General features: G+C 53.5%; 1 protein-coding gene across 5 annotated transcripts in view; it reads right to left on the bottom strand.

Annotated features, from left to right (window-relative positions):
* Positions 1-27,034, bottom strand: part of PALD1 (phosphatase domain containing paladin 1) — an 80,950-nt gene that overhangs the window by 22,605 nt on the left and 31,311 nt on the right. For all 5 annotated transcript variants that reach the window (XM_043925624.1, XM_043925623.1, XM_043925625.1 and 2 more), the window contains 16 exons: positions 16,920-17,133; positions 14,227-14,329; positions 12,787-12,966; positions 11,592-11,756; positions 10,575-10,735; positions 10,301-10,376; positions 9,452-9,603; positions 9,009-9,108; positions 8,708-8,800; positions 6,743-6,838; positions 6,191-6,319; positions 5,598-5,714; positions 5,362-5,517; positions 4,870-5,052; positions 3,930-4,070; positions 3,618-3,689 (listed from right to left, as the gene is read on the bottom strand). In XM_043925624.1, coding sequence (XP_043781559.1) covers positions 3,618-3,689; positions 3,930-4,070; positions 4,870-5,052; positions 5,362-5,517; positions 5,598-5,714; positions 6,191-6,319; positions 6,743-6,838; positions 8,708-8,800; positions 9,009-9,108; positions 9,452-9,603; positions 10,301-10,376; positions 10,575-10,735; positions 11,592-11,756; positions 12,787-12,966; positions 14,227-14,329; positions 16,920-17,104 — 2,109 coding nt within the window. In that variant the 5' untranslated portion in view covers positions 17,105-17,133. The remainder of the gene's footprint in view (positions 1-3,617; positions 3,690-3,929; positions 4,071-4,869; positions 5,053-5,361; positions 5,518-5,597; positions 5,715-6,190; positions 6,320-6,742; positions 6,839-8,707; positions 8,801-9,008; positions 9,109-9,451; positions 9,604-10,300; positions 10,377-10,574; positions 10,736-11,591; positions 11,757-12,786; positions 12,967-14,226; positions 14,330-16,919; positions 17,134-27,034) is intronic.

The raw sequence follows: 27,034 nt of genomic DNA, 5'->3' as shown, positions 1-27,034 counted from the left end.
GAAGCTCCCTGACCCCCCCAAGAGCAAGATTTTCCACCTAGGAGGTGTTCCGTGGATGATGCTAAATGAACAAAAGACCAAAACCTGACTAACTCAGCTCTTCAGCCCTTCTCTTAATCTGACCCACCTCCACAGCTGCATCCTAGCAGGATCACAATGGTGGTTGGGCTGGGGTGTGGGGGTAGATCTCCCTCATCCCTGTGTTTCTCAGAGGGACTGGCCCTGAGCTGGCACACTGGCAGGGGTGGAGATACAGCTCAGTGGGAGGAGAGGGAGGACCTCTGGACTAATCCATGCCTGGATTCCGAGCTCTGGGTGGGACACTTCACTGGAGAGGAGTATGGACCACAGGCAGACCCCCAGCATGACCCAGGGGCAGCTCCCCAGCAGAGGGCTGCAGCTTTTTCAAATGCAAGGCACCAAACTCTTAGCCTCTCCTGGTAAATCGTTCCTCCCCTTCCTCTCCTTGGCTGTCACCAGCTCCAGCCGGAAACCCAAGGTCATCCTGCTGCCTCCCTCTTTGCCTCACCACTACTGGTCCTCAAGACCAACCAGTGGGAACTGGGCTCCTGTTTCACTGGGCAGGCCCATCCTCAGTTAGGCCCCAGCTTCCCCTCCCCATGCCTTCCTCCACACACTGGCCCTCCAGCATAAGACTCTGATCCCGACCTCCCCTATTTCCCTGCTGGCCTCAAGGTTAAGATCAAACACACAGTATGGCCCTCCAAGGTCCTCACAATCAGTGGCCCCCACCTCAAACCCTTCCATTCTGCCCAACCGCAGCCTCCCATAGTCCTGCCCTTTCCAGACGCCCTCCTCTGCACACTTGATCCTCTCTGCATACTACCCCTCCCCACAGCCCCAGGCAGACTCATTCATCCTTCTAAAATGCACTCAAATATCACCTTCTCCACGAAGCCCTCCTGGACTCCCCCAAGGTATACCCTCAGCCCTCAGCACCAATGTCTATTTCAGCCCTCTTCACACTCTATTAAATGCTCCCCACTGGACTGTGGGCTTGACAGACCTGAATTAATCACAGAGGAAGCGGTCTAGACATGAGGATGCTAGAGATGGGTGAGGGTGGGTACAGAGTATCCTTGGGTCACAGGATATAACTTTAGAACACAGATTCAGAGGCTGACTTCCTGGCTATGCTCTGGTCCCATCCCATCTCTGATGCGGTTCTAGGGTGATGAGCTTGGCTCCCTGCATCAACTGGGAGCAGCCAGGGCACCTAACCCATGGGGGCTGTGAAGGGTGGAGAAGGAAGCACATACAGAGCTCCTGGCATAGGACTGGATGTGAATGGAGAGAGTTCTAACTATCACATCTGAAGGACTGGCAGACTTGGAAATTAACCGTCGTGTATACGGTCAAAAGATTTTTGCCAAACCATTAGGTGGGGAAAGGACATTCTATTCAACAAATGGTGCTGAAAATACTGGATATCCACATGCAAAAGAATAAACTTGGACCCTTAACCTTATACTATACACAAAAATTAATTCAAAATAGATCAAAGGCCTAAACTTAAGAGCTAAAGCCATAAAATTCTTAGAAGAAAAGCTTCATAATACTGCACTTAGCAATGACTTTTTGGACGTGACATCAAAAGCACAGAAAACAAGAAAAAAAATCTAATTTGACTTTTGGGACTTCCTTGGCGGGCCAGTGGTTAAGGCTCTACACTTCCACTGCAGGAGGGTGCAGATTTGATCCCTGGCTGGGGAACTAGGATCCCTCATGCTGCATGGTGTAGTAAAAAAAAAAAAAAAAATTGAAAACTTTTGCATGAAAGGACACTATCAACAGAGTAAAAAGGCAACCCACCAAACTATCACATACCTCATAAGGAACCGACATCCAAAATATATAAAGAATTCCTACAACTCAACAACAACAAAACAACTTAAATAAAAAATGAGCGCAACAGACATTTCTCTGAAGAAGATAAACAAATGGCCTTAAAACAAATGAAACAATGTTCGACATCACTCGTCATTGGGGAAATACAAATCAACACTACAGCGAAGTATCACTTCATACCTCCTCGGAAGGCTATTAAAAAAACACACAGAAAACAACAAGTGTTGGGAAGAATGTGGAGATGCACGCTGGAACCCTTGTACTTGGCTGGTGGGAATGTACACGGTGCAGTTGCTATGGAAAATAATACAGCAGTTCCTCAAAACTTAGGCAGTGAGTTACCAATTGATTCAGCAATTCCTCTTCTGGAATTGAAAGCAGAGACAAACAGATATGTGTATACCCATGTTCACAGCAGCATTACTCACAATAACCAAAAGGAGAGGACAACCTAGGTCTCCAGAGACAGATAAATGTATAAATGAAACGCGGTCAGTACTTACAATGGAACGTTATGCAGCCTTTTGAAAAAGGAAATCGTGACACATACTACAACATGAATGAACTTTGAAGATATTATGTAGAGTGAAATAAGCCAGTCACAAAAGGACAAAAGCTGCATGATTCTCCTTACAGAAAGTACATAAAATAGTCAAATTCATGGAGAGAGAAAGTAGAATGGTGGCTCCCAGGGGTTAGGGGTGGGATGATGGGGAGTTAGGGGATATGGTGAATCTGGCCTGAGGAAAAAGTTCTTGTAAATCCATGGCTGATTCATGTCAATGTATGACAAAAACCACTACAATATTGTAGAGTAATTAGCCTCCAACTAATAAAAATAAATGGGAAAAAAAAAAAAGTTCTGGAGATGGTGGTGAAGGCCATACAATAACGTGAATGTACTTAATGCCAGAGAACCGTATACTGAAAAACGGTTAAGAAGACAGATTCTATATTATGCATATTTTACCACAATAAAAAAATAAAAGGAAAAGAATCTGTGAATCAGCCAGGAGAAAGAAGAGAGAAGCAGTCCAGGGCAAGAGAAAAGCATATGCAAAGGCCCAGAGGCTGACAGCGCCTGGTGAGTTTGAGGAGCTGCACGGAGGCCGGGGCGTCAGGACGCAGGGAGGGGCAGGGCGGGAGGGGGCACTGGCGAGGCTGGCCAGGCAGGCAGGCGCTGAGCACCACGCTGACACTGGGCGGCCCCGTGCCCGCCTGAGTCCCACATGCCCCGTCTGCAAGAAGGGAGGGACACTGCCATGCCTGCAGGGTGTCAGGAGGGATGACACGTGGCAGGGGTAAGTACCCGGGTGGCTAAATGTGCAAGGTCAGTGCGTCTATCCAGGACCCCGAACTGAAACGGGGTGGGGTGGAGTATGGCCCTGCACAAGGTCACCAGCCACAGACGGGCCCCAGATGCCTGTGAGGCGGTCGTCAATGTTACCCAGACAAGATAGTGGCCAGTGGCCTCCCCAGGGCACACAGCCACCCAGCAGCAGGGCCAGGAAGAAAGGGGAGAGGGCCAGAGCCCACTTCACACAGCCATCAGCCAGGGCCCAGAGCCAAGCTACCCTGTGTCCTGGTTTGCTCATCTGTGAAATGGAGACAGGGAAGCACAGATACGAGGAGGTAGAAGAAGGTGATGGCCTTGGGAGGAGCTTTGAACATCCCTCCAGACCTGCCAGAGAGACTCACCCTCTCTCCTCCCGCAGGTGTCCCCCGGGGACCCTAGGGGGCACACTCACCTCAAACTCGCCCTTGGTGAACTTGGCATCAGGCACGCTCACGAGCTCTTCCTCGCCCACCTCGGGGAAGCCCTGAGAGAGGACAGCCGCTGGGACTGGGAGCCAGCTACCAGACTGCACCCTCCCACAGCCCCGTGCCCAGAGCCCACGCTGGGGGTCTGCCAGCCCACATGTCATCTGCCCAGGGCTAATGGGAGGGGCCTCTGGGACCACACCAGGCACCAGCTCAGCCCCCAGACCCTCCTGCCTTTGCCGAGGTCCCCAGGGACCAACTGGCCCCCGCTGCCGGAGCAGACCCCTGTCCTCACATACTCTGATGTGCCAGAAGGCAAGCACAGCCACCACCATGGCGGTCGTGGTCCGGCCCTGGCCGCTGAGGCAGCTGAACACGAAGCCAGTACCCGGGTCCTTGGCAAGGGCAGCCTGCAGGGCCCCCAGCAGCCGGTCAAAACCCTGCACAGGGAAACCGAGGTTGGAGTCAGTGGGTGCTCCTGCTGCAGACTCCCAAGGCGGCCCGTCCCTCCCAATGGCAACCCCGGCAGCTGCCCTGGGAGTGCCCATCCAGTGCCTGGTCGTGTCAGGCTCATAACCTGGTATGCACACACTCAGCTCACTGAGGTACCATGTGCGTGTAAACAGCCACACCCCCATGTAACCTGGCATTGGACAGGTGAGCGCACACAAGCACACACCTGAGGCTCCAGGTGCTACCACCCGCCAGGGAGGACGTACATATTCCCAAGTGCTGTGCCCCCAGCCTGCATGTGGACCCCCCGCCCTACTGCGACCCAACCCAGGTCCCAGCTTCAGGGCAGTTTGGACCTCCGCCAAGCACTGCAGCACATGACCACTAGGGGGCAACAAACTACAGGCAACCAGACCACAGAGCCAAGTGAGGGGAAACACAAGCCCGTCATAGACACAGACCCACCACACACACACACATATACACAGTCCACAACCACACTCACAACCACTCTGAACACACACAGACTCCACCAACAGCACAGACATGCTCACCCACCCCACAACACTTATATCACAGAAAACACATGCACACACACGTGTGCGCACACACACATAAACGCAAACCCTGGAAGGCATGAATAAACCACGGAGGCCACTCTGAAACCATGCAGAATAAGCTCTTTGCCCCTCCAGGGAGCTGTGCCCACAGCCAAGACCCAGGCCAGAGGGAGACAGCGAGGGCGTCCTCCCCGCCCCAGAGGCCTCAGCCGCTTGGCCCTCTCACCTCCTCGCGAGGGGCGCAGAAGTCGGGCAGGGGGATGCGGTGGTAGGTGAGGCCGGGGCAGGCCCCGCGGTGCTGGCTGAAGACCTCCTGCATCGTAAGGCACGTCTGGAACCTGTGGGTCCGCGGGCCCTCGGCATCTGGGGGAGGCCTGGTCAGGTGGGCCTTCAGCTGGGTCTCCAGGTTCTAGGGGAGGGTGGGACAGAGTGCTCAGGCCACAAGGCAACCCCCAGGCCAGCCCTGAAAGACCAGAGCCGGCTACGGCCAGGACAGTCCTGGCTTTTGGGCCTATCACTGCCCCTTCTCGAGCCTCCAGGTTTATAACCAGACCCAGAGCTAGCATGACAGCCTTGAATCAGTCACTCCCTGAGACACTCCTCTCGGGGCGTTTTCTCCAACTGTACAACAGAAGCATACAAGCTTCTGAAGACCCTTTCAGGCCAGCTCCCGAGAAAGCCTCCAACATAGGGGTGGTAGAAGGCAGGAGAGCCCCACCTCCAGCTGCTCGGGGGCCATGGGGGGCCCAGGCCGCCGCAGACTGTGGGTTCGCCCGTCACACTCCAGCACGGCCTCCTCCCTCAGGTTGACCCACACGACCTGCTGCAGCTTCCTCTTGGAGTCAGTCAGGTAGGCCAGGATACTCCCCAGGGCCTGGGGGACAGGGGGGCCATCAGTGAAAGGGCTCAATCACCTTCCCCCATCCCCACAAGTGTGCCCCCCAGGGCGGTCACCTTGGCACTGGGCTGGGCCGTGCCATAGATGGGCAAACGGGGCACCCGACGGAAGTTGGCCACGTCCATCTCTCTGACGGTGCTGAGTGCATCCGGGGAGACGAGGTCATCTGCCCCCTGTCAGGACAGCAGCAAGCCTGGGACCCACAGCAGCCACTGAGGCTCAGAGCCTGGCCCCAGGTGGGCGTGGGGGAGGGAGGATAAGACCAGCACTTGACAGTTTACAAAGCACTTTTGCACGCTTGGAGCCTTATGACCACCCTGGCATGGACAAGAACGATGGTGCCCACTCTCCGGATAAGCAAGCTGAGACTCAAAGATGCGACACTGGCGGCAAAGCTACCAGAAACAGCTCTCCTCACTCCCTGCCCAGAGCACTCAGGTTTGATAATGAAGAGCAGGCACTGACCAGTAACCAGAGCTGCAAGCACTTCTTAAGGCCTGAGAATGGTCCCATTTTGTTCCCAGGCAGGTCCCATCACCCATCATCATCGAGGGCAATGCTTAGCCCGACCCCACAGGAATCAGGGGTGTAACCAGCCCCAGGGCCAGCCCACACCACTCCCACTTCCCCAGCAGTCAGGTACACTCACCAGGGAGCCCAAGGCGATGAGATCCCTGGGGGCCACAGGCCCCACCGAGCTTAGCGTCACAGGCAGGCGGTACAGTTCAGGATGGACACACAGCCAGCGGCTGAAACTGAGGGCAAAAGCCAGCGGGTACTGCAGCCCAAGGAGAGAGATGGGAGTTCAGGGGCACGGGGCCATCCCAAACTCTTCCTGCCTACCCCGTGGTGGGGGACCCGGGAGACACCCATCACGGCCCAGAGCAGGGGCAAGGGGGTGGGGAAAGAGGAACAGGATGTCCGGAGTGAGATCCTTCCAGGCCCCGATGCCCTGGCTAAGGACACAGAGATGGACCCAGAGGAAAGAGAGATGGGGCCTCTCCTGGGCTGACCTGCTCAGGGACTGTCCCTCTATCTGGGTCCCTCTTTGCTTCCCCCATTCCCACCTTCCTCTGAAAGCAACAAACGTCCCCACTCCCCTCCCTAGCCCCACAGAGCGACCCCGTGCCAGTCACCAAGTGGGGAGACTGGAGGGGCCCCAGGAGAAGGGGGCGTGTGTCCGTTCATCCCCCAGCCCCACCTGCTCATGGAGATAGTAGTTAAACAGGATCAGGTAGAAGTACCGCTCCAGGCTCTGAAGCGCCCTCTGCTGGACACCGTGCTGGCTGCTGCTTCCCTGAGAGGGAGGGACCCGGAAGGGCCAGCGGTAAAGATGGGGCAGCTCAGGCCACCCAACCCCATCCCTGGAAGTTAAGCCTCAGAAATCCCTAGAGGGCAATCTATCCTGCCCTTCATGACACTGTTTTGCCAGGCTGGAAGTTCCTGCAAGCATCTAACTCTAGCCCATTTGCTGTGGTTCATCCATGTTCAGAGAGAGCTGCTGGTGACCACAGCTGCTGCTGGACCAAGCATTCCAGTTCTCGATGAGGCTGTGCCCAGAGAGGCTGGGCCTCGCTGCATGGTCCCAGCAGCACCCACACAATCCGTGCTGAAGCATCAAGTGTATAAACACCCTTCCCTGAGCCAAAGGCCCCGCCTAAGAGCTGTGACCCTCCCCGCCCCAGCATTTACTGGGCAGGGGGGCTGTCACAGCGAATTCCAAGGGTCCTTCTCTTCACCTGTGGATCTCAGGCTTCTCCTGCTGGGTTGGCACCACCTTCTGGAGGGCAAGTGAGATTCGTATAGGCACAAAAAAAGAGGCCATGCCCTTGGATGAAGATTAATCCCACCTCTGGGAATCTAGGCCTGAGTTCAGCAAACTTTTATTTCTATAAAAGGCCAGACAGTAAATATTCTAGGCTTGCGGGCCACCAGATCTGTATTGCGACAGCTCGATGCTGCCAAGGCAGCACACGACCACTGCAGATTGCACATAAATGGATTGGCGAGACCTCATGTCAACCAAACTTATTTATCAAAACAGGTGGTGGGCTGGATTTGGCCTGTGGGCCATAGTCTGTCAAGCCCTAATCCAGACCTTATAAGGGGAAAAATCCTAAATACAAAAAAGCCTCATTTGCATGAAGCAGTTCAATGCAAAGTAGGTACACTGGTGACCCCACTGTGCAACAGGAAGGGGCCTGTACATCACAGCAGGGGAACGCTCAGGAACAGCTGCTCTGTTGGGCTCCCTTCTGAGACTTTATGGCCTGAGCTCACCTAACTCACAACAACCCTATGGAGCAGTTATTGTTCGTGGCCCCACTTTATGTGTGGGGAAACGGAGGCACAGAGCAGTGAAGGAGGTTGGCCAGGCCCACATGCCTGTAGGTGGCCAAGCCGGAAACAGAAGCCCGGTAATCAGGCCAAGGAAGGCTGGGCCTCGCAATGGCTTTGGTTCCACAGCAATAAATCTCAACGACGACAAGCAGGTATGACATGGAAAAGACAGGGTTACATGAAACAACAGGATGCAAATGTGCCTGGACAAGCTACAAAAGAACATCAGAAATACGAAAACTGAAGGAAGCCAGCCCAAAATGCTCAGAGTAGCTGTGCTTGGATGATGGGCAGTTTTACTTCTTCTCTAATTTCTCAATTTTCCATAGTATTGCTTTTAAATGATATTTCTTTAAGCATGAAAGAAGAAAAAGGCTCTGTGGGCTTTAGATTCTTTCCATGAGCTGTGTGCAAACACTGTCAAGCCAGCCTCCTTTCTCTAGAGCACCGGGACAGGCCTGCTGAGACAGCCCAGAGCGCATCGCTCTTCTAGAAGATGGGCTAGACCTAACCCCAGTCTTCCCAACGAAACAGCAAGTGTTTCATCTGCAGAGGGGGCCTGGAGCAGCCTGGAAAGCGTCTGCAGTCAGAAGTCTCCAGCACCTCGCCAGCAGCCCCTTCCTCCATCCTGTTTATTCTGCAGCGAGGGGTCCCAATCAGGAAAAGTAAACTTCCTCTCTTCCTGCAGGCCCAGCTCCCCATCTCCCCTTCCTCTGAAAACTGCTCTCTACTCGTGGAAGCAGCAGCAGCAATCAGGAAAAGCCAGGCTGAAAGGGGCCAGTCAACAGGCCTCACCCAGGGAAAGCAGCAGCTCTCTGCGCCTCACCTGGGCCCGGCTGCCTTCCAGCTCCCTCTGGTTTCCCAGGACTACTTCCTTCAGGTCGTGCAACTCTGCACAGGCGGCGATGGCTCTGTCCACCTGGTGCCAGGGACCAGGGCAGGGGAGAGGGGACAGAGGCAGGGAGGGAGCAGGGCCAAGGAAAGACAGCGGGAGGCAGAAAAGAACAGAGGGCCAAAGAGAATGACTGGTCAGGAAGGGAGGGCTGAGGAGGAGAGAGCCCCAGCAAGGGCAGCGAGTGCTCCCCCACCACCCCGCCCCCAGCTCTTCATCCACTCCCCTCGCTCACCTCCTCCACCATCCTCCTCCCTTCGGGCACTGTGTGGAGAAAGTTCTGGACCACCTCGAGCTGCTCCATGGACAGCGGCTTGGTCTTCACAGGGGCAGCCCTGACAGGCAGGGACAACAGCATAATCAGCAGTCCCGAAGGCCGCCGTCAACACCCTCCCGTTCACCTGGACTGCACTGGACTACATGCTCAAGTTTCCCTTCCAAATCAGGTGGGGAAACAACGGGCCTTTGCCCCACTGGGGAAACCGAGGCCCATAAAGGTCAAGTGACCTTCTCCAGGTCACCCAGGGAAGTCTATGTGAACCAGGAAAGGAGCTGCCGATGCCCAATATCCAGCTGTAGCTCTGGGTTTCTGATGTGTCCCCAGCATCCTGGGGCGGCCCGCCGCCTCCTCCCCCCATCCCCGCAGCCCCTTGGGGCACTGGCTCCCACACCACTCACTCCGGCCTCAAGGCGGCCCCACCACGGCGAAACAGGAGGAGTGTGCCCAGAACCATGCCCAGGCTGGCCCTGCCCACGCCCGTCTGGCAGCTGAAGAGGAGAGCAGGAGGAGGCCCGTGGGCATCTTGGAGCAGCAGCAAGCTGGGGGTCTCCTGGGAAAGGACCACGAAAAGCAGGGAACGGTGTGACCGGAAAGCCCTCAGCTGAGGGCCAAGCTGGGATGCGGGTGGAGGGGCATCACGACATCGATGCCTCCCCCCTAGTCTGTGGCAAGATGGGGACAGACCAGCAGCCTCTTCTGCCAAATCCCACAGCTCAGTCTGCTCCACCTGCCCCAGGAGCACAGACTCTGCCCCCTTTCCAGGCTCCAGGGGGCTCAGCGAGGCCCTGGAGGTGAGACCTACTCAGAGGGGACACACGGCCACAGCCACACTGCTATGCAGTTTACACTGCAAATTCAATAAGGCCACCTCCCAGGGGAGCACAGACCGAAACACAGGTACTCAGGAAGTATCAGCTGAAGACCTGAGGGTAAAAAATTTTAGTTCTAATAAAGAAATGAGCAACCTGAGACCTAGAAAAGTTAGGAGAGTCATCCAGGATCACACAACAAAGTGAGGAGCCGAGCCACAGCCAGAGAGCCCAGTCCTCCAGACACTCCGTGCCGGACTCTGCCTTTAGACAGCACACAACTGCACACTCACACAGACACACACCACCCCCTCGGCCTTCCTCCAGGAGACACGGCCACCCAGGCATCTCCAAGGAGACAGGGCCTTGACACAGACCCCCTCTCCAAGCACCTGCGCACCCCACCAAGCTCCCTCCACTCCTCCAGTCGCCACTTACCCGGAGGACACCGACAAAGGCATCGAACTGGGCTTCCAGGGGGGCCCCTTGCTCTGGCAGGGGCAGACGGTGGTACCTGCCAGGTGACAGGGAACAGCCCATCAGGTAAGCCACACACCCCACACCCCAGATATCCACCATTCCCGGGGGAGACACAGGCATGGCGGACTCAGCCCAACCTGCAGACGGTGAGACTGAGGCCGCACCAGGAGAGCAGGCCCAGTGAGCACCCACGCCCAGCACGCTGGGGACTCCGCGCAGGCCTGGCCAGTACCTGTAGGAGGGCTGCAGGAAGAGGGGCCTCTTAAACACCTCCTCAGTCACATGCACATCGTCCTCGCCCCGGATGGCCACGGCGTGGGGCTCCCCCCGCAGGTCCTCGGTGTTGTGGTACACGTAGTACTTGTTCTCGCTCAGCTGGGCAAAGTCATGGATCTAGATGGAGGCCAGGGGCCAGAGGGCCATGATGGACCTTGCTGGCTCAGCTCTGGAGGCACCTAAGCCACACGGAGGCCATGGACAGGCTGCTTGCCCTCCAGGGAGAACTACAGCCAGAGGTGCTTTCTGTGCCCTGGGAGTGCTGGAGGGACCAGGGTGACCGCTGGCCCGAGGGCAGCCACCCACACCTCAGCTGATGCGTCCCACACCATGGTCAGGCTGGAAGGGCTCTGCCTGGTGGGCAGCAGGAATTGGCCAAACCACCAGACTGAAGGACAGGAGGAGGCTGGTCAGCTGGGAGCTGGAGGGGACGAGGCCTGAGGAAGAGGTGGGGAGACGACCACAGCCGGCGCGACCTCTGCGCCTGTCTGGGGAGGTCTCGGAGGAGGGGGGACACATGACCCCTACACACTATTTACACAGCTCTGTGGCGTGTGAACAGCCTCAGAGACCTGGACAAGTCCCCACGCTGTGAAGGAGGAGGTCAGAGGAACCTCAGAAACAGAGGCCCAGGGAGAGAGGTGGCCCCGCCCAGGCCTCACAGCTCACGGAAGGCTGAACCTGTCTTGGGACTTTCAGTCGAGTGCTCTCTGCCCTCCACCAGACCCTTTTCTATATAAGAACACTGAGTTTGGAGGAGAAAAGCAGGGTGGGGAAAGAGAGGAGGCAAACAGAGCTGAGAAGAGAAGTTCTTACCCTGGTGCCCCGCGAGCTGGCCTTGCAGCAGCCACTGACCCAGGTGGGACAGCAGAAGGGGCAAGCATGAGCCAGTAAGAGCAGATGGGCTGGGGCTCAGCTAAGGTGTCCAAGGCCACCAGGAGGGCGGCCTCCCACCCACACAGGTGGCCCTCACCTCCTTCCGGATGGCCAGCTCCAAGCGTTCCGCTGGGACCCCGGGTCCAAGGCCCTGGAGGTTCTCATGAAGATTCTGCTTGTCTCGAGGCGTGTAGGATACAAAGTCCTCAGCAGCTCGCAGAAACAGCACAGGCTCCTCCCGCACACAGAAGATGACACACTCCTGCCGGGTACCCAAGGAGGAAGAAGCCATCACCACTATCCGGCATGGACACCCACTCCACCGCCCCTTCCCCGGACCTCCTCGAGGGCCCATCACCCCACTCTGCCCCTGCAACCTGAATCTTACCCCAGAAACAAAACTCAGGCCAAATGCCACCTGTTCCTGACCCTCCCTCCTCTCTACATCTTTCTCCCTTTGTGGACAACAGGGCCCTTGCAGGTAGAATCATGTCCTGGTGATTTTCATGTCCCCACAAAGCCTAGCATAGAGCCCTGAGTAAATCAGGTGCTGGTAAACATCAGCTGAAGACATGAATGCCCACCACCACCATGCGATCGCTTAGCCACTGAGCACCATACAGACGGGGGCAGCTAGGTGGGCAGGCTCCACCCTAGAGAACTTGCTGGGACGATGGAATGGGATCCACGCTCAGCTAACACCCCCTCTTCACTCTGGTTCACTAAAGCCTCTCCACCTTCACCCAGGTTAAATCAGACTGCCCACTACGAGCCTGCAATGCCAGTGGACCCTCCACCTCTGTCCTGGAGATACTCAAAACCCCGTCTCCACAGCAGGCAGAGAAAGGAGTCATGTAAAGCAGACACGTGGAGTCCAGGGGTCTGGGTTTGGGTCTTGGGACACCACTCAGGGGCTGTGTTTCTTATCCTCTGTGGCCTCAGTTTTCTCCTCTGTAAAATGGGACAATATCTCCCCACCCATGTAGGGTCAACATGAGGATGTAAGTCTTGGCTGTAATCATCACTCTATGGGTGTACCGAGGGGCTTCTGACCTCAGGGCTCCCATGTCCATACAGGACAATGCAATAAACATTTGCCCAGAATTTCCCAGTCATGCTGAGCACAATCACCATGGACTTTCAGGGCCTGGCAGGGCCTGGCCCTGGTCACCATTCACCACCTCCCCCATAACATGGCCAGGGCCCTCCAGAGCCTCTGAAGTTGCCCCTCCGGGAAACCCATTTCCCCAGATTTGGGGACTGGTTCCTGCCTGGGAAATGGCCATGCTTACCCGGTGTCCATCCTTCTGGAGTTTCTGGAGGACCTGCCTGAACCCCGAGAGGCTGGGCTGTCCCATGCCGAACACAGCGAGCCCGCCCCGCACCTGCCGGAAGTTGGGGGCCCCACAGCTCTGCAGGGTGCCCAGCACGTCCGTCTTCTCAGTGACATCCCGCACCAGGAAGCAGCGGCCCTGGCAGGGGAGAGCCACAGGGTCACTCAGATGACGCAGGGACAGCTACAGACAAGGCTCTATCCCAGGCCCCAGAGGATGGGGAGCAGGGAGCCGGAGTGGGGGACATGGTCCTCAGGTTGTCTGCAGACTCGTGGGAAAAGTAGACAAAATACTATTGATGCCAGGAAGGGTGTCATATAGTGTGGGAAGAGAGAAGACAACTCTTCCTGAAGGAGAATCAAAGAAGGCTTCATGCAGGAGGTGGCATCTGAGCCAGGACTTGAGGAAGGACAGCAGGGAGAAGCACTACCGGGACAGGAAACTGAAGACCAAAGCTGCCTGTAGGGTGCGCCTGCAGCTCCCAGGGCAGAAGACAAACATCTCTCACCCAGAGAGGAAGGTCATGGAAAAGGGGTTCAAGTAGGGAACCACAGCTGGGGCACCAGTAGCCAACTAGGAGAAAGGTGTGAGCCACTTCCCAGGGGCCTGCAGTTCTGAGTATGGGCAGGTCTCTCCCTTCCCCAGCTGGGGACAGAGACCACAGAGAAAAATGCGATCAGGTGAGAGCAGGGGGAACCAGGAGATTCATCCCCGGGCAAAGAGAAACCATGAAGTCATCTCATCCACCCGTTCACCCACCTACCCATCCACCACTACCTCCCACCCAGACCCTCTTTCAACAAATACAGTTTAATCATCATGACTACCATTAATTCATTCCCTGACTGTTTTTGAGCACCTACATGATTACCCAAGCACTGTTCTAGAACCTGGGACTATAGCAGTCAACAAGACACATGAAAACTCATCTGCCCTTGGAGACTTTACTTTCCAGGGGGTATTTTAAGGTTAAAAAAAAAGATAGATCTAGATAGATGTACATCTATGTCTACATCTCTATCTATGCACCAAAGAAGTCCTAAAACTTCAAAAGACAATGGGATGATGATTCTTAGCCTGAGAAGAGCAGTCTGGGGCCCCAAGCCCTTCAGGTTTCCATGTGTGTCTTCCTCGGTGCTCAGAGGGAGGGGTGTGGCCAGGCTGGGGCCAGGCAGGGGACACATGGGGACAGAAGAGCAGGGTCTCCACGGGGCAGCAAGAACAGGCCCTAGGTATCAGAGAGTGAGATCAAGTGGGATCAGCGTCCCAGAGGATGGGGTGAGGCAGAGAAGGAGGCCATGGGGAAAGCAGGGGGAGATTAGGGAGGGAGCCTGTGAGGAAGGAGGGCGGCAGAGGTGGGAGGCAGGAAGGAAGAGAGAGGGGCAGGCCTGACCTCACCTGTATCAGGTAGTGCTCGGGGGTGGCATCTGAGAGCCGGCCCAGTGTGTAATGGGCTTTGAGTAGCTCATCGTGGATCTGGAACTCCTCCTTGCAGTTGTACCTAGCAGGGGCAGGATGCAGACCGTGTCAGGCAAGCACGGTGGCCAGGATACACTCCACCCTCACCAGGCCCACAGCAGGACCACCCCGTCCCACACACGCATTTATGACAGATGCTGCCTACTGTCCCCCAATATCCACTCTCCCCTTCTTCCTCAGCAATAGTTCCCTGAAATTGTGACTGGGCCATCCAGCTGAAGACTACAAGTCCCTGTCTCCCTTGCAGCTAGTGTGATCATGTGATTCAGTTCTGGCCAATGGGATGTGAGGAGAAGTATGCAACTTCTGGGCCATTCCCTTAAAGGAAAGAAGATGTATGCCTTCTACTCTTCCTTCCTCCTCTCTGGAAAGCACCCTAAAGTGATGGCAGGAGATAGATGCTGATGATGGCAAGGCAACAAAAGTAGGAGCCTGGCCAATTATGGAGCAGTCATCCCAGCCTGCAATACCTCCTGGACTTTTGTGTAGAGAGAAGCTTCTGTCTTGGTTAAAGCCTCCTTAAACAAGGCTTACTTTGGCCCCAGATGGTCCCTCCATCAGATTGTCTCTGAGAGGAGACCCCACACTGACAATCCCACAGTACAGTGCAGTGGTTCAAGACACAGGCCTTGGGGCCTGGGTATGACTTCAGCTCCAAGGCTTTGAAGTTACTCGGGTCTATAGTATCTCCAGTAATTCCCACGTCCTAAGGGCTGCTGTGAGAAAACAAAGCACTAATGAAGTAAGTGCCTCAGGGACTCTAATCATCTAGTAATCTAATTACTATTACAAGCAAGAGTTCTACCTCCACCCAGGGCCATTTCAAACAAAACAGAAAGATTTCTGAAGATGCTAAACCTGAGGGAGGGCTGTGCATTCCAGACCCAAAAAAACTTCTGTGCTGATTATAACAATGAATCAGACACAGCCTCCCAGGGCTCACGATCTGGGGCCTGACATCTCTTTACAAAAGGATAGGCAGGGTGATGGAATGAGTAGGGTGGGGAGCAGTAGACAGGAATCATGAGACCTGGGTTCCCTCAGCCAGCTCTGTCTCCCTCTCACACACGACCCATGGCGGGCAAATCCTGCCTTCCCAAAACTCAGTTTCCATATCTAGGTCAGTTTTCATATCTGACCTAAAAAAGCTGTTGATTAGATCAGGAGTCAGAAAACCTTTTCTATTAAGGACCAGACAGTAAACACTTTAGGCTTTGTGGGCTCCCCGCAGTCTGCTACAACTACTCAAGTCTACCACTGCAGCCTTAAGCATCCTTTGATGATATGCAAATGAGTGGGCGTGGCTGTGTCCCAACAAAGACTTCTTTACCAAAACAGCGGTGACCTGATTTGGCCTGAAGGATACAGTTTGACAGCCCCAGTTTTGGATGATCTTCTAAGGTCCCTTCTACCACAAACAAGCTACACCGCAAGGATCACTAGGTCACAGTTGGCTCTAGGAGGCACGCACAATACCACTGAAGTGGGTTTTTACAGCAGGCCAGAGAATGTTGAGCCATGCCATGCTTAAATTTTTGAATGTCATCCCCATATATCCTGATAAGGGAACTAAGCCTTTATGAGAGGGAAAAGGATTTGCCCAAGGTCACTGGGCAGGGGAGAGGCAGAGCTGGGCCCAGGATTTCCAACACATGTGCTCAAGACCCAAACCGAGTTCTGCCGTGTGCTAGTCAAAAGACTCCATATCAAGTCCCTTTTACTTAACATCTCCTTCCTCCCCTTATCGTGAGCAAAGTAATGTATTATGATTACAGCTTTCCTGTCAGGCCCCAAAGCCAGCAGGCCGGATTTATCACTCCTTCAGGTTTCCTTACACAGAAGGCCCCATCTGCTAGGCCTCCACCAAACGTCACCACATGGAACACATCCAGTGCTTAGCTAATCATGTCTACCTTCCTCTATCCTGGAGGGGTCCAAAGGCAGAGCACTCAGTGGGAGGATGCGAGGAAAGACAAGGCTTCCCAACTCACCAGGAGACAGAGCCAATGTCCCTCCGGCTCCCTGGCCTCAGGCTCTCGGCACCCGCTCCTTCCCTGGGCCCACAGGACACACCCAGGGTGTCCAGGTCTCCCACAGTATGGGGCCAGAACAAACCCTCAGTCGCCTCTGGGAACGTCCCTGAAAGGCCTAATTAGGAAAGTTGACCAACAACAGCTTCCAGCTTTTTCAGCCCAAAGCCCTTTAACAGCCTGGTGTCAACCTCAGTTTTGAACCATAATTACAGACTGTGGGGGGGAAATATCTAAATTTTATGTATCTAAGTACATAAACTTCCTTTTAAAAAGTTCAGTGAAAAATTACTCTCAAAAATGCGTCCCAACCTCACCCCAGCCAGCCACTCTTCCCTTTCCTACACTCCTTGGCAACCACGACATGATAAGTAATATGGGCTAAGAGAAACCCAAAGGACAGCAGTTCTGCCACCCACTTGCTGTGTGACTCCAGACAAACTGCTTAACCTCTCTGGGCCTCAGTGTCTTCCTCAGTGGAAGCAGATTGGAGACGTTAAGTGCTGTATGCCACCACCCCTCCAGGCAGCTCCCCCTGGCCAGGTCTTCTGGGAACAGGGTCATACTTGTCCTGCCACTCACGTGATCACGACGGGGGCCACCTTGTTGGGGATGATGGACTTGGCCTTACTGTTGTGCAAGCCTGTGGTCTGGAAGGAGTGGACGCTGAGTGAGTGCCGACCATCCATCGAGCCACCGTCCTGGAGGCCCTCAAAGGGGGCACTTGCCGAGACCGTCTGCTGGGCTGTGCTGGCCGTTGTACCCATAGTCTGCTGGCAGCCTCAGGACCCAAGACCTGTGGGGTAAGAGGAGGTGCGATCAAGGAGGGGATGGGAAAAGTCACAGCAGGAAGGCACCCAGCCCACCCCTCACCTCTGCCCTGTGAACAAAGTCTGAGGCCCAGAGAGGGCCCACTCACCCCGCAGCTGTCGCTCAGCAAAGCACATGTTGGCTGAGGCCTACCATTGTGCCTGGCCCTCTGCTACTGCTTTGGGGAGAGTTATGGACATGGGCAGCCAAGAAGACACGGCCCTGACCCCTTACAGTTTACCCCTCCCTGGTGAAGATAAGACAGTTAGAAAGGAGTTAACCATCCCCACCAAGTCAGGACCCAAGGCTCCAAGTACCTGGGTCAGGCCATATGGAGACCAGGCCTTCCAGACCAGGAGAAAGGGAAGGCTGTCACCAGAGGCAGAGGGAAGCCTGGAGATGGCTTTGAAGGGTTTGGATGGGAACAGAACATAGCTGTGAATGTCACAAAAGAGGCCAGGGAAGTCCAGACTGGGTGAGTTCTCAGCAGATCAAGGCCTCTGAACTCTCCATCAACAACAACCTCAACATCAACAACGTCTACATCACCAACATCTCAACAGCCAAAGCTTTTGCCCGACATCCGGCATGCCGGGCCATCCTTGTGGTCTGACAATTCCCACTGCAGGGCTCTCTCCTAGGGAAGTAGTGAAGGATGTGTGCAAAGAGTGGGCTACAAGGGTGTTTTGTTGATCGCAATGTTATTTATAGTAACAAAACACTGGAAACGGCCTGCAACAGGGTATTTGTCGAATAAATTAGGGGGCATCTCTAAGGTGGAATGTTAAACAGCCTTAAAAATATATTGACTGATGTGGAAAGATAGCTAGGCAACCAGAAGGGAAGAGGAACAGGCTGCAAAGCAAGCACAGGATATAATCCATTTTAATACGTGAGCACAAAGCAGAAGAGTCTGGGAGGGCACACACCAAGACGCTAACCTAGGTCATCAGCTGGTGATGACATTACAGACAGTTTTTATTTTCTCCTTTTTCCTTATCTGCATTTTCTGAACACTGGGTAGTAAAACCTACTTAAAACAAAAGAAAGGCTGGAGAAGCAGGCCAGGAGAGCCACTAGCAGCTGGCAGAGGGTGTGGGGGAGACTGGCTCAGGGGTCCGAGAACCAGGGCTGCTGGGAGGGAAGGGGCTGGGAATTCGGGTGACAGACACAGGAGACAGAGGCTCACAGAACTTTCTCAGAGCCCAGCAGCAGGTGGTCCCCACGGCACTGATGGCCCAGGATCAGGGAGGGGAGGCGGTTCCCTGCCCCGCTGGTTCCCACTCCCACCTGCACCCTGAGTGTCAGTCACTCAGTTGGGTCCAACTCTTTGCAGCCCGCCAGGCTCCTCTGTCCATGGGATTCTCCAGGCAAGAATACTGGAGTGGGTAGCCATTCCCTTCTCTAGGGGATCTTCCCAACCTAGAGATTGAGCCTGGGTCTCCTGCATTGACAGGCAAATTCTTTACCATCTGAGCATCTAAGGAAGCCCTCCATTCTGAAAGCACAGGGACAATACAGTCCTTAGAACCAGATGGCTCCCCTCTGCTCCCCTCCCCAAGCTGTCCTAATCTGGGCATGAGCTGCTCCCCATCAGTGGGACCACCTGCTCCCCACCATCCACACACTCCCAGCCCTCCCCTCTCATAAGCAGCAGAAGCATCTCAGGAAGGGGATGGTGGGGTCAGGAGTCAGCATGAAGCCCAGGAAGCAGGTCACTCTGAAGGCTGAGCTCACCACAGCCTTACTCCTCCAGGGGTCAGAGTTCCTGGTTCCAAGGTAGTGCTCCCCCAGCCTTCCAGGGCCGTGCCCTCAGTCTCCCTCTTCCCAGAGTCACCCAGACAGAATGACTACTCATTCCGTCCCTCCCAGCACCCCAAACCACCACCTCTCCTTCTCCAGTTTGGAAAGGGTCCCCTCTCTCTCCAGCCCAGCCTTGTCATCCTCGACAACTCCCAGCAGGCGTGTGACAGCTCTGCTAACAGGCACACCTTGTGTTTATAAGAGCCTCGTCGCAGCTCTCCACACCTGAGCCAATCTCTCTCTTTTTTCTCTCTTTTCCTTTTTTTCTTGGTAGAAGGTGGAAGGACTAAGGCTCTATTTCCAAACAGAAACTCAGGCGCTCAGAGAAGGTGAGGGGCTCCACAGTGGATCTCCTGCTGACTGTCAGCAGAGCCAGAACCTTCTCTCCATGGCTCCCCAACGTTCCCCAGACCCCTCGCAGCAGCCTGGGTCAAAGAGGCCTTGGGCGGGGGGGTGGGAAGAGCCGCCTCCAAGAATGGGCTCAGTGGCTGTCCCAAAGGAGGGAGTGACGGATGGACATGGGAAAGAACCGCAGGAGGCAACAGCTGGCTTCAGCTGCCAGGCCAAAGCCGAGCCCTGCTCCCACGGGGTGAGGCCGGGCCTGACACCCACCTCGCCGCCCCCACAGCTCCAGCTCTAGTGTCTCACAGGCTTCAGAGGCGAGGACAGGCCCCAGCCGGTCCCTGAAAGGACAGCCCAGACACAGTACAGATGTGCACAGCTGTAGGCTGCAGGAGTGGGGGAAGGACTGCGGCCTCTGAAAGTTGACCTGTCTCCAAAATGTCTACAAGAGGGGGAAACCCCAGACTTCCCAGGTTTATCACTCTGCAACTCTCCCCCAAAATCTCTTTCAATTCGGGCTAGAGTGAGCCTCGCCAGTACAGGGCCCTTCACCCTGCAGGCCCCATGCTCTGGGAACTTCAGCAACTTATTTCTCCCCTCTGGGCCTCAGTGTCCCCATCATAAAGTGACAGTGAAGGATGAGATAGTCTGAAGGCCACTTCCACAAGGGTCTGGCTCCTAAGATTGGCAGCCCTAGCAGTGACACCACTGCTGTCCATGGCCAGGGCCAGGGGCCAGCAAGGGCAGATGTGGGGGAGGTCCCTACTGCTCAATTCTCTGCTAGAAGGAGAATCAGGGGTAGACTAGGATAAGACTAGACAGTAAGATAGGAGGGTCTATGAGCCTGGACGGTTTGCAAACATTTATGCCTTATTTTCCTAACTTCTGACTAAAAGTAAGCATTTCCTTCAATCACGAGTGAAGGCTGCCCGTGTCATGTCTCAGAGCCCAGGACATGGTCACCACTGAGCTCAGAGATGTTTTCACATCACACAGCGGCTCTTGCAAGTATCTAGAAACGTGGCTTGCACTTATGACTCCCTTCATAGCACCACATAATTATCAGACCAGGGACCACTCTGGTCTCAGTCTCTTCATGTCTAATTCAAACCACCAGCTCCCCTCTATCCTTTGTCCTGGACATGATACAGAAACCATGATCTTCAGCTTGTCAAACCCTGTGAGCTTGGAAAAGATGAATGGTGGCTATTCCAAAGCAGAGTCTGGCTCTTCCAACTGAAGCAGAAAGCTGGACATCTGCTCCTGAGCCAGCCATCATTCTGCCCCATTCCTTTCTTTGCCTTTCCTGCCCACCAGACCCTCTTGCAAAATCCCAAGTCCTGCCTTAAGGAATGCTATGACTACAGGAACCTCCACAAATGGCCATCACCAAGCCACCAAAAGCAGAGATTCAGAGTAGCTATATCCCTGGAGTCAACTAGTCCAACCTTCTCTTTCTACAGATGAGGAAACTGAGGTCCAGAGGGGAAAAGTGATGAGCTCCAAATCATAAAGGAAGAGGTCATAAGGACAGAAGGGGGACCCGAGGCTCCCAGCCCCCATCTCAAGTCCCCTGGCTGGGCGTGCTGACTCCAGCCTGAGGCAAAGGGGGGCCTTTGTTGTGAGCACAGGGAGACTGTACTGAGCAGACACTATACTGCTGGCCAAGTCAGGGGTTGTTGGTAAGTATGTGATTCCCAAGCCTACCTGGGGTAAGCAGAAAGGGGAGGTTTAGCAGGTACCTGAGATAGCCAGTGATCTTCAGTACTGACCCAGGGGCATGCCAGGAGGACCAATGGGTGGACCTCTGACAGCAAAGCAGCTAACATATCTCATTTATTCCCAACCCGATACAAAGAGCCGACTCATTGGAAAAGACCCTGATGCCGGGAAAGATTGAAAGTAGGAAAAGAAGGGGACAACAGAGGATATGGTTGGATGCTTGAGCAAAGTCCAGGTGACAGTGAAGGACAGGGAAGCCCGCCATGCTGCAGTCCATGGAGTCACAAAGAGTCGGACGTGACTTAGCAACTGAACAACAGCAGCAACAAAAAAGAGGTGTCGACTCTTACAGCTCAATGTTAAGCCAACAAAATACCCAATGTAAAATGGCAAAGGATCTGAAGGTCTATACGCATGTCAAACAGGCATATACAAGTTGTTCAGCATCTTACATCATTAGCAAAATGCACTGGAATGACAAACCTGAAAAGACCGACAACATCACGGGTTAGTAAAGCTGTGGAGGAACTGGAGACATGGTGTTTAAGTGTAACATCACACAGCCACTTTGCAAGACAGCTTTGTAGTTTAACTTAAACAGACACTTTAAATTTAAACAAACATTTACAAATTTAAACAGACACTTACCACGTGACTCAGCACTTATACTCTCAGGTAGATAACTACCCAAGAGAAATGAAACCATGTCAGCATTATTCATTACAGCCCCAACAGAAATCAACCCACAAGTCCATCAACTGGTGAACAGATGAAAAAACTGTGCACGTCCATAGAATGAAATTGTTGTTGTTTAGTCGTTAAGTTGTGTGTGACACTTTTGCAGCCCCGTAGACTGTAGCCCACCAGGCTCCTCTGTCCGCAGGATTTCCCAGGCAAGAATACTTGAGTGGGGTGCCATTTCCTTCTCCAGGGGATCTTCTCAACCCATGGACTGAACCCACGTCTCCTGCATTGGCAGGCAGATTCTTTACCATTGAGCCACCAGGGAAGCCCACAATGGAATACTACGCAGCAATTTTTAAAAAGGAAAAAGTAACTGATATACACATGATATGGGATGAACCTTGAAAATATCACACTAAGAGAAACACACCAAGCCTCGGAGACTTCAAACTCATAGTCCCATTTGTATGACATCAAGCAATGGTAAAACTCTAGGGGCAGAAAGCAGATGGATAGTTGTCAGGGACAGGGGAGTCTAATACACAGGGCCTTGAGGGCACCTTTGGGAGATGGAATTGCTCCATATATTGAATGTGGCAGGTATACAACTACATACATTAGCCAGTGCTGAACTGCATACTTAACATGGGCGAATTCTGTTATATGAAGTTTACCTAAGTAAATCTGTTAAATACAAGAGGAGCTCGCTCCTTCCCATCACCTCTTCCTCCTTAACTCCAGAACTCACCCACTGTGAAACCTCAAAGCTACGTCTCTGGACCTTAGTTGCCACATCTGTGAAATGGGGACAGTAGTAGTTCCTCCGCTGTGGGGTTGCCATGGAGGGTAACAATAGAGTTGATCCCTGAACAACACAAAGGTTAGAGACGCTGACCCTCCGTGCAATCTAAGGTATGTACCGGCAGTTCCGAGTATATGGATCCAACCAACCACAGACTGCGCAGCGGGTATCTATGAAAAAAACTCACACATAAGCGAACCCACGCAGTTCAAACCTGTGGGGTTCAAGGGTCCACCGTGTAATTAGACAAGCCTGCAGAACAGGACCTAGTCAGTGAGTGCTCCATAAAAATCAGCTGTTAGCCTGCATGTCAGACTAACACTCATCAATCAGACTCTGGAGCTGCGCTGTGCAATACAGTAACTGCCAACTGGGATGCACTGCAAGTGTAAAATATAGAGTTCAAAGACTTAGTACCAAAAAAAGTGAAACATCTCATTAACAATTTAGTATTATTGATTATATGTTTAGTTCAGTTGATTATATGTCAAAATTATAGTAGTTTTACATTACTGGGATTAAATAACATATGTTACTAAAATTAAGTTCATCTATTTAGTTTTACTTTTTTATGTGGCTATTTAAAATGACATGTGGGATATCCCTGGTGGTCCAATGGTTATAACTCCATGCTTTCACTGCAAGGGGCATGGGTTTGATCCCTGGTCAGGGAACTAAGACCCCCATATGCTGTATGGCACAGCCAAAAACTTAATCAATTAAAAAAAAAGACACATATGATGAAACTATCACAACACTGTAAACCATTAATTTACATGTGGCTGACTTTATACAGGTATCCCCCATCTTTTTGAAAGTTCGCTTTATGCCACTTTGCTCTTCCCAAAGACCTATATTAATAACTGTTTTCACTAACCATAAGAAATCCAAAGAGGATTTTGCTTTCACACACACACAAAAAAAGTGGAAGATAAAAACAGCATTGAGACTTGTCTCACAGGAGACACGACAGAGGCAGCGCACCCCATGCAGGAAGAGTGACCCTGCCAAACTCCTTCCTGGCACCACTCTCTGCATCTCAGCATCAAGCCCCAGAGCTCTGATCTACAGGGTCAGCATCTGTGCTTTATATCCATTCATTTTGCGCATCCATTAGCAAGAGGTGTCCTAAGGTAATTTTGTCTCCGCTTAACGTCATTTCAGCTAACAAAACTTCCACAGGAACACTCTACTTTCGGAGAGCAGGGAAACCCATATTCCTGTTGGACAATGCTGCTGAGTCTCAAGTCCTCCATGGTCCCTGAGGGTCCCTTGGGTCAGCTCAGATTCCTCAAAGTTGAGCCCAGTGACTATAGCAGGTATGAACTCATAACCTTCTGTGTGGGGCATGAGGAAACCCCAGGAAGGCAGTGCTAGCATCTCCATTCAACAGATAGAAAAGTGAGAACTCCCCCATATCCTCACGTCTAGTTGGGAGATACAGTGATTTCAACTCAGTGTGATGGCTCAGACAGTAAAGAATCTGCTTGCAAGGTGGGAGACCTGGGTTTGCTCCCTGGGTTGGGAAGATCCCCTGGAGGAGGGCATGGCAACCCACTCCAGTATTCTTGCCTGGAGAATTCCATGGACAGAGGAGCCTTGTGGGCTACGGTCCTTGGGGTCACAAAGAGTCGGACACAACTGAGCAACTAAGCACAGACACAGACAGAAAACTTAACGTGAAAGGTGGACTCTGGGGCTGAAATTCCCATCCCTACCGCATACTAGTCATGTGGCACATGGCTTAACTTCTCTGAGACTCAGTTTCCCCAACCATAAACTCTATAACCCCAACTATAAGTCTGCCTCCCTAACTGGATGATCTGGGGATGAAGTAAATGAATGTGTTTAATGTGACACCTACGCAGCCCAACACACAGCGAGGGCACAGCTCACTAGCTGCCCTTCGCATCACCCCAGACCCCAGGCCCCCTGCACTCTCTCCCTACCTTCTCCATGTCCCCTCCCTGTAACCGCAGACTGGTACCAGGTCTAAACCTCCCCGGCCAGGACCAGGGCCCCATCCAGACACTGCCTATTAAAGGAAAGTCTGGAGGAATAAGTGGGCTCAGTAGTGCCCTGGCGTTCATCCTGGGCAAACAACAGGGCCAAGCGGGGTTGGGCCACAGCACCTGCCCTGCTGTAGAAACACACAGTCGTTAAGTCTCCCCGTTTCACTCTGTTTTGGTAAGCCACCTAGGAAAGTTTCAATCTGCTTCTGGTCTTAATCAAAAACCAAGAGAGGGGATTCCCTGGTGGCTTAGTGGTAAAGAATCTGCCTGCCAACACAGGAGACACGGGTTTGATCCCTGGTGCAGGAATATTCCACACGCTGTGGGACAGCTAAGCCTGTACACCCCAACTCCTGAGCCATTATTCTAGAGCCCGGGAGCTGCAACTACTGAGCCCACATGTCCTAGAGCCTGTGCTCTGCAACAAGAGAAGCTACTGCAATGAGGAGCCTGCACACCACAACTACAGAGTGGCCCTCACTCGGTGCAGCTAGAGAAAGCCCACGTGCAGCAATGAGGACCCAGCACAACCAATAAAAATTTTAAATGTTTTTAAATAAAACTATTTTTAAAAAAAGAAAAGAACCGAGAGTCTAGCTCTTCTCTGGAACCTTGGGTAAGTCCTCTCTTTGCTCCGAAAACCCACTCACATCCTTAGTCGGTCCAACTGCTCTGCCACTGCTGGTCACTGGCCCCTGACTAGTCTAACGATAGCAGCCTCCAGGAAAGAAGGCTTCCTCCTTCTCTCTGTCCCCCTGCCACCCATCCTCCAAGCAGCAGCCAGAAGGATCTTTAAAGCCCTAAATCATGTCATTCGCCCTACTTAGCTGCTTCCTCTTCTGTAAAGTGGGAGTCATAAACCCTGCCTCACCTCCCTTAAGGGTTGTTGTCAGTAGCACAGAGAGAAAAGCCACAAAGACACAGAACGTCCCCAGTAGGCTGCAGGAATGGAATGATTACCATGGGAACACGGACGGCCACAGGCAGAGGGCACTCAGACGGAGGTCGTGTCACTTCCGTCCATCATGCAATGACATGCAAAGCCCTTACCCCCGCGGACAGGCCCCCACCCCCTCCCCTGGCTCTGACGCTCCAGCCGCAGGCCATGTCCACCTCCTCCTTCCAACACCACAGGCCCTCCTCCTCACGGCACCCACCACTCCTCTGCCTGGAACACTCTCTAGCTTGTTCACGTGGCTGCCCCTTCCCCTGGTCTTGGCTCAAATGCCCCGCCTCAGAAGCCTCTCTGGGGTCCTGGCAATACTGGCTGTCCACACCCCACCCCCTCAGCACTTCTCCTGCTCATGACCTTTTACTTCTCAGTTGCCTCACTGATGGGATTATGTCTATAGCAGCAGCCTCCCCAACTTCCCAAGAGCTGGTTGGTGCCTGATGTGTCCACGGCTTGGCCCCAGCACCAAACCGCACATGGGTCCCAGCAGATGCTCAGGAAACATTTCTGAGATGAACACGTGACAACTTGGGGGCATCTTTCAGGACCACAGAAGAGCACCTGGCATCAAGGACCAGGTCTCAGCCCACATAAGAGGGTGTGGGGAAAGATGCTCCCACCCTGCACTCTCACCAGGACTGCCCTCCTCCCCACCCTTCCACATCCTACCTGCCAGCTCCTCCAGGAAGCTCTCCCTGACTACACACCCACCCCCATCTCTCAGCTCCCACTGCCCATTGTGAGCATCACAAAATGGGACTCTCCATTCTCCTCCACGGCATGCTGTTCCCAGCAGTGGGTATCCTATGTCCTGGGTCCCGCTGCCTGGCTCCAGGGAAGAGCCAGACACATACTTGCTAAGGGAACAAACTGGCTCCATCACTTCACCCTCTCACTCTGGCCAGCTCCTTGTTGATGGGACCAAGGATGGTACTCAACAAGCAGGCACATAAGATGGAAAGATGTCTAAACATTATAGTACTTATTTCTGAGCTGAGGGACTGAATATGGTTATCTTCTTTTTTGCTTATTCACCACTTCTAAATCTCCTACAACAAACATCATTACTTTGGGAATGTTTTTAAGTATGGTTATTTGCAGTAGTTTCAAAGCTGGACAAAGGCCACCCCCACCCAGTGTAGCCCCCACCTCACCCACCCCTGGTCCCCCTGCACACCCTCAGCTCGATGCCTTTGCCACCTGCGCCCCCTCTGCCTGTGGTCGTTCATGTTCCCATGAAAATCACTCCATTCCTACTGCCTGGCGGGGTTTTCTGTGTCTTTGTTGTTTCTCTGTCTTTGCTCCTGACAACCCTCGAGGGAGGTGAACAGGGTCTATGGCTCTCACTTTGCCAAAAGAAAACCGCTAAGCAGGGCCGGCTATGTTTATTTCCCCAGGCTGCCTACAATGCGGGAGACCCAGGTTCAATGCCTGGGTTGGGAAGATCTCCTGGACAAAGAAATGGCACCCCACTCCAGTATTCTTGCCTGGAAAGTCCCATGGATGGAGGAGCCGGGTAGGCTACAGTCCATGGGGTCACAAAGAGTTGGACATGACTGAACGACTTCAC

The sequence above is a fragment of the Cervus elaphus genome, chromosome 15 (assembly GCF_910594005.1).
Source record: "Cervus elaphus chromosome 15, mCerEla1.1, whole genome shotgun sequence".
NCBI classification, from domain to species: Eukaryota; Metazoa; Chordata; class Mammalia; order Artiodactyla; family Cervidae; genus Cervus; species Cervus elaphus.
This window is presented reverse-complemented; position numbering and strand designations above follow the sequence as displayed.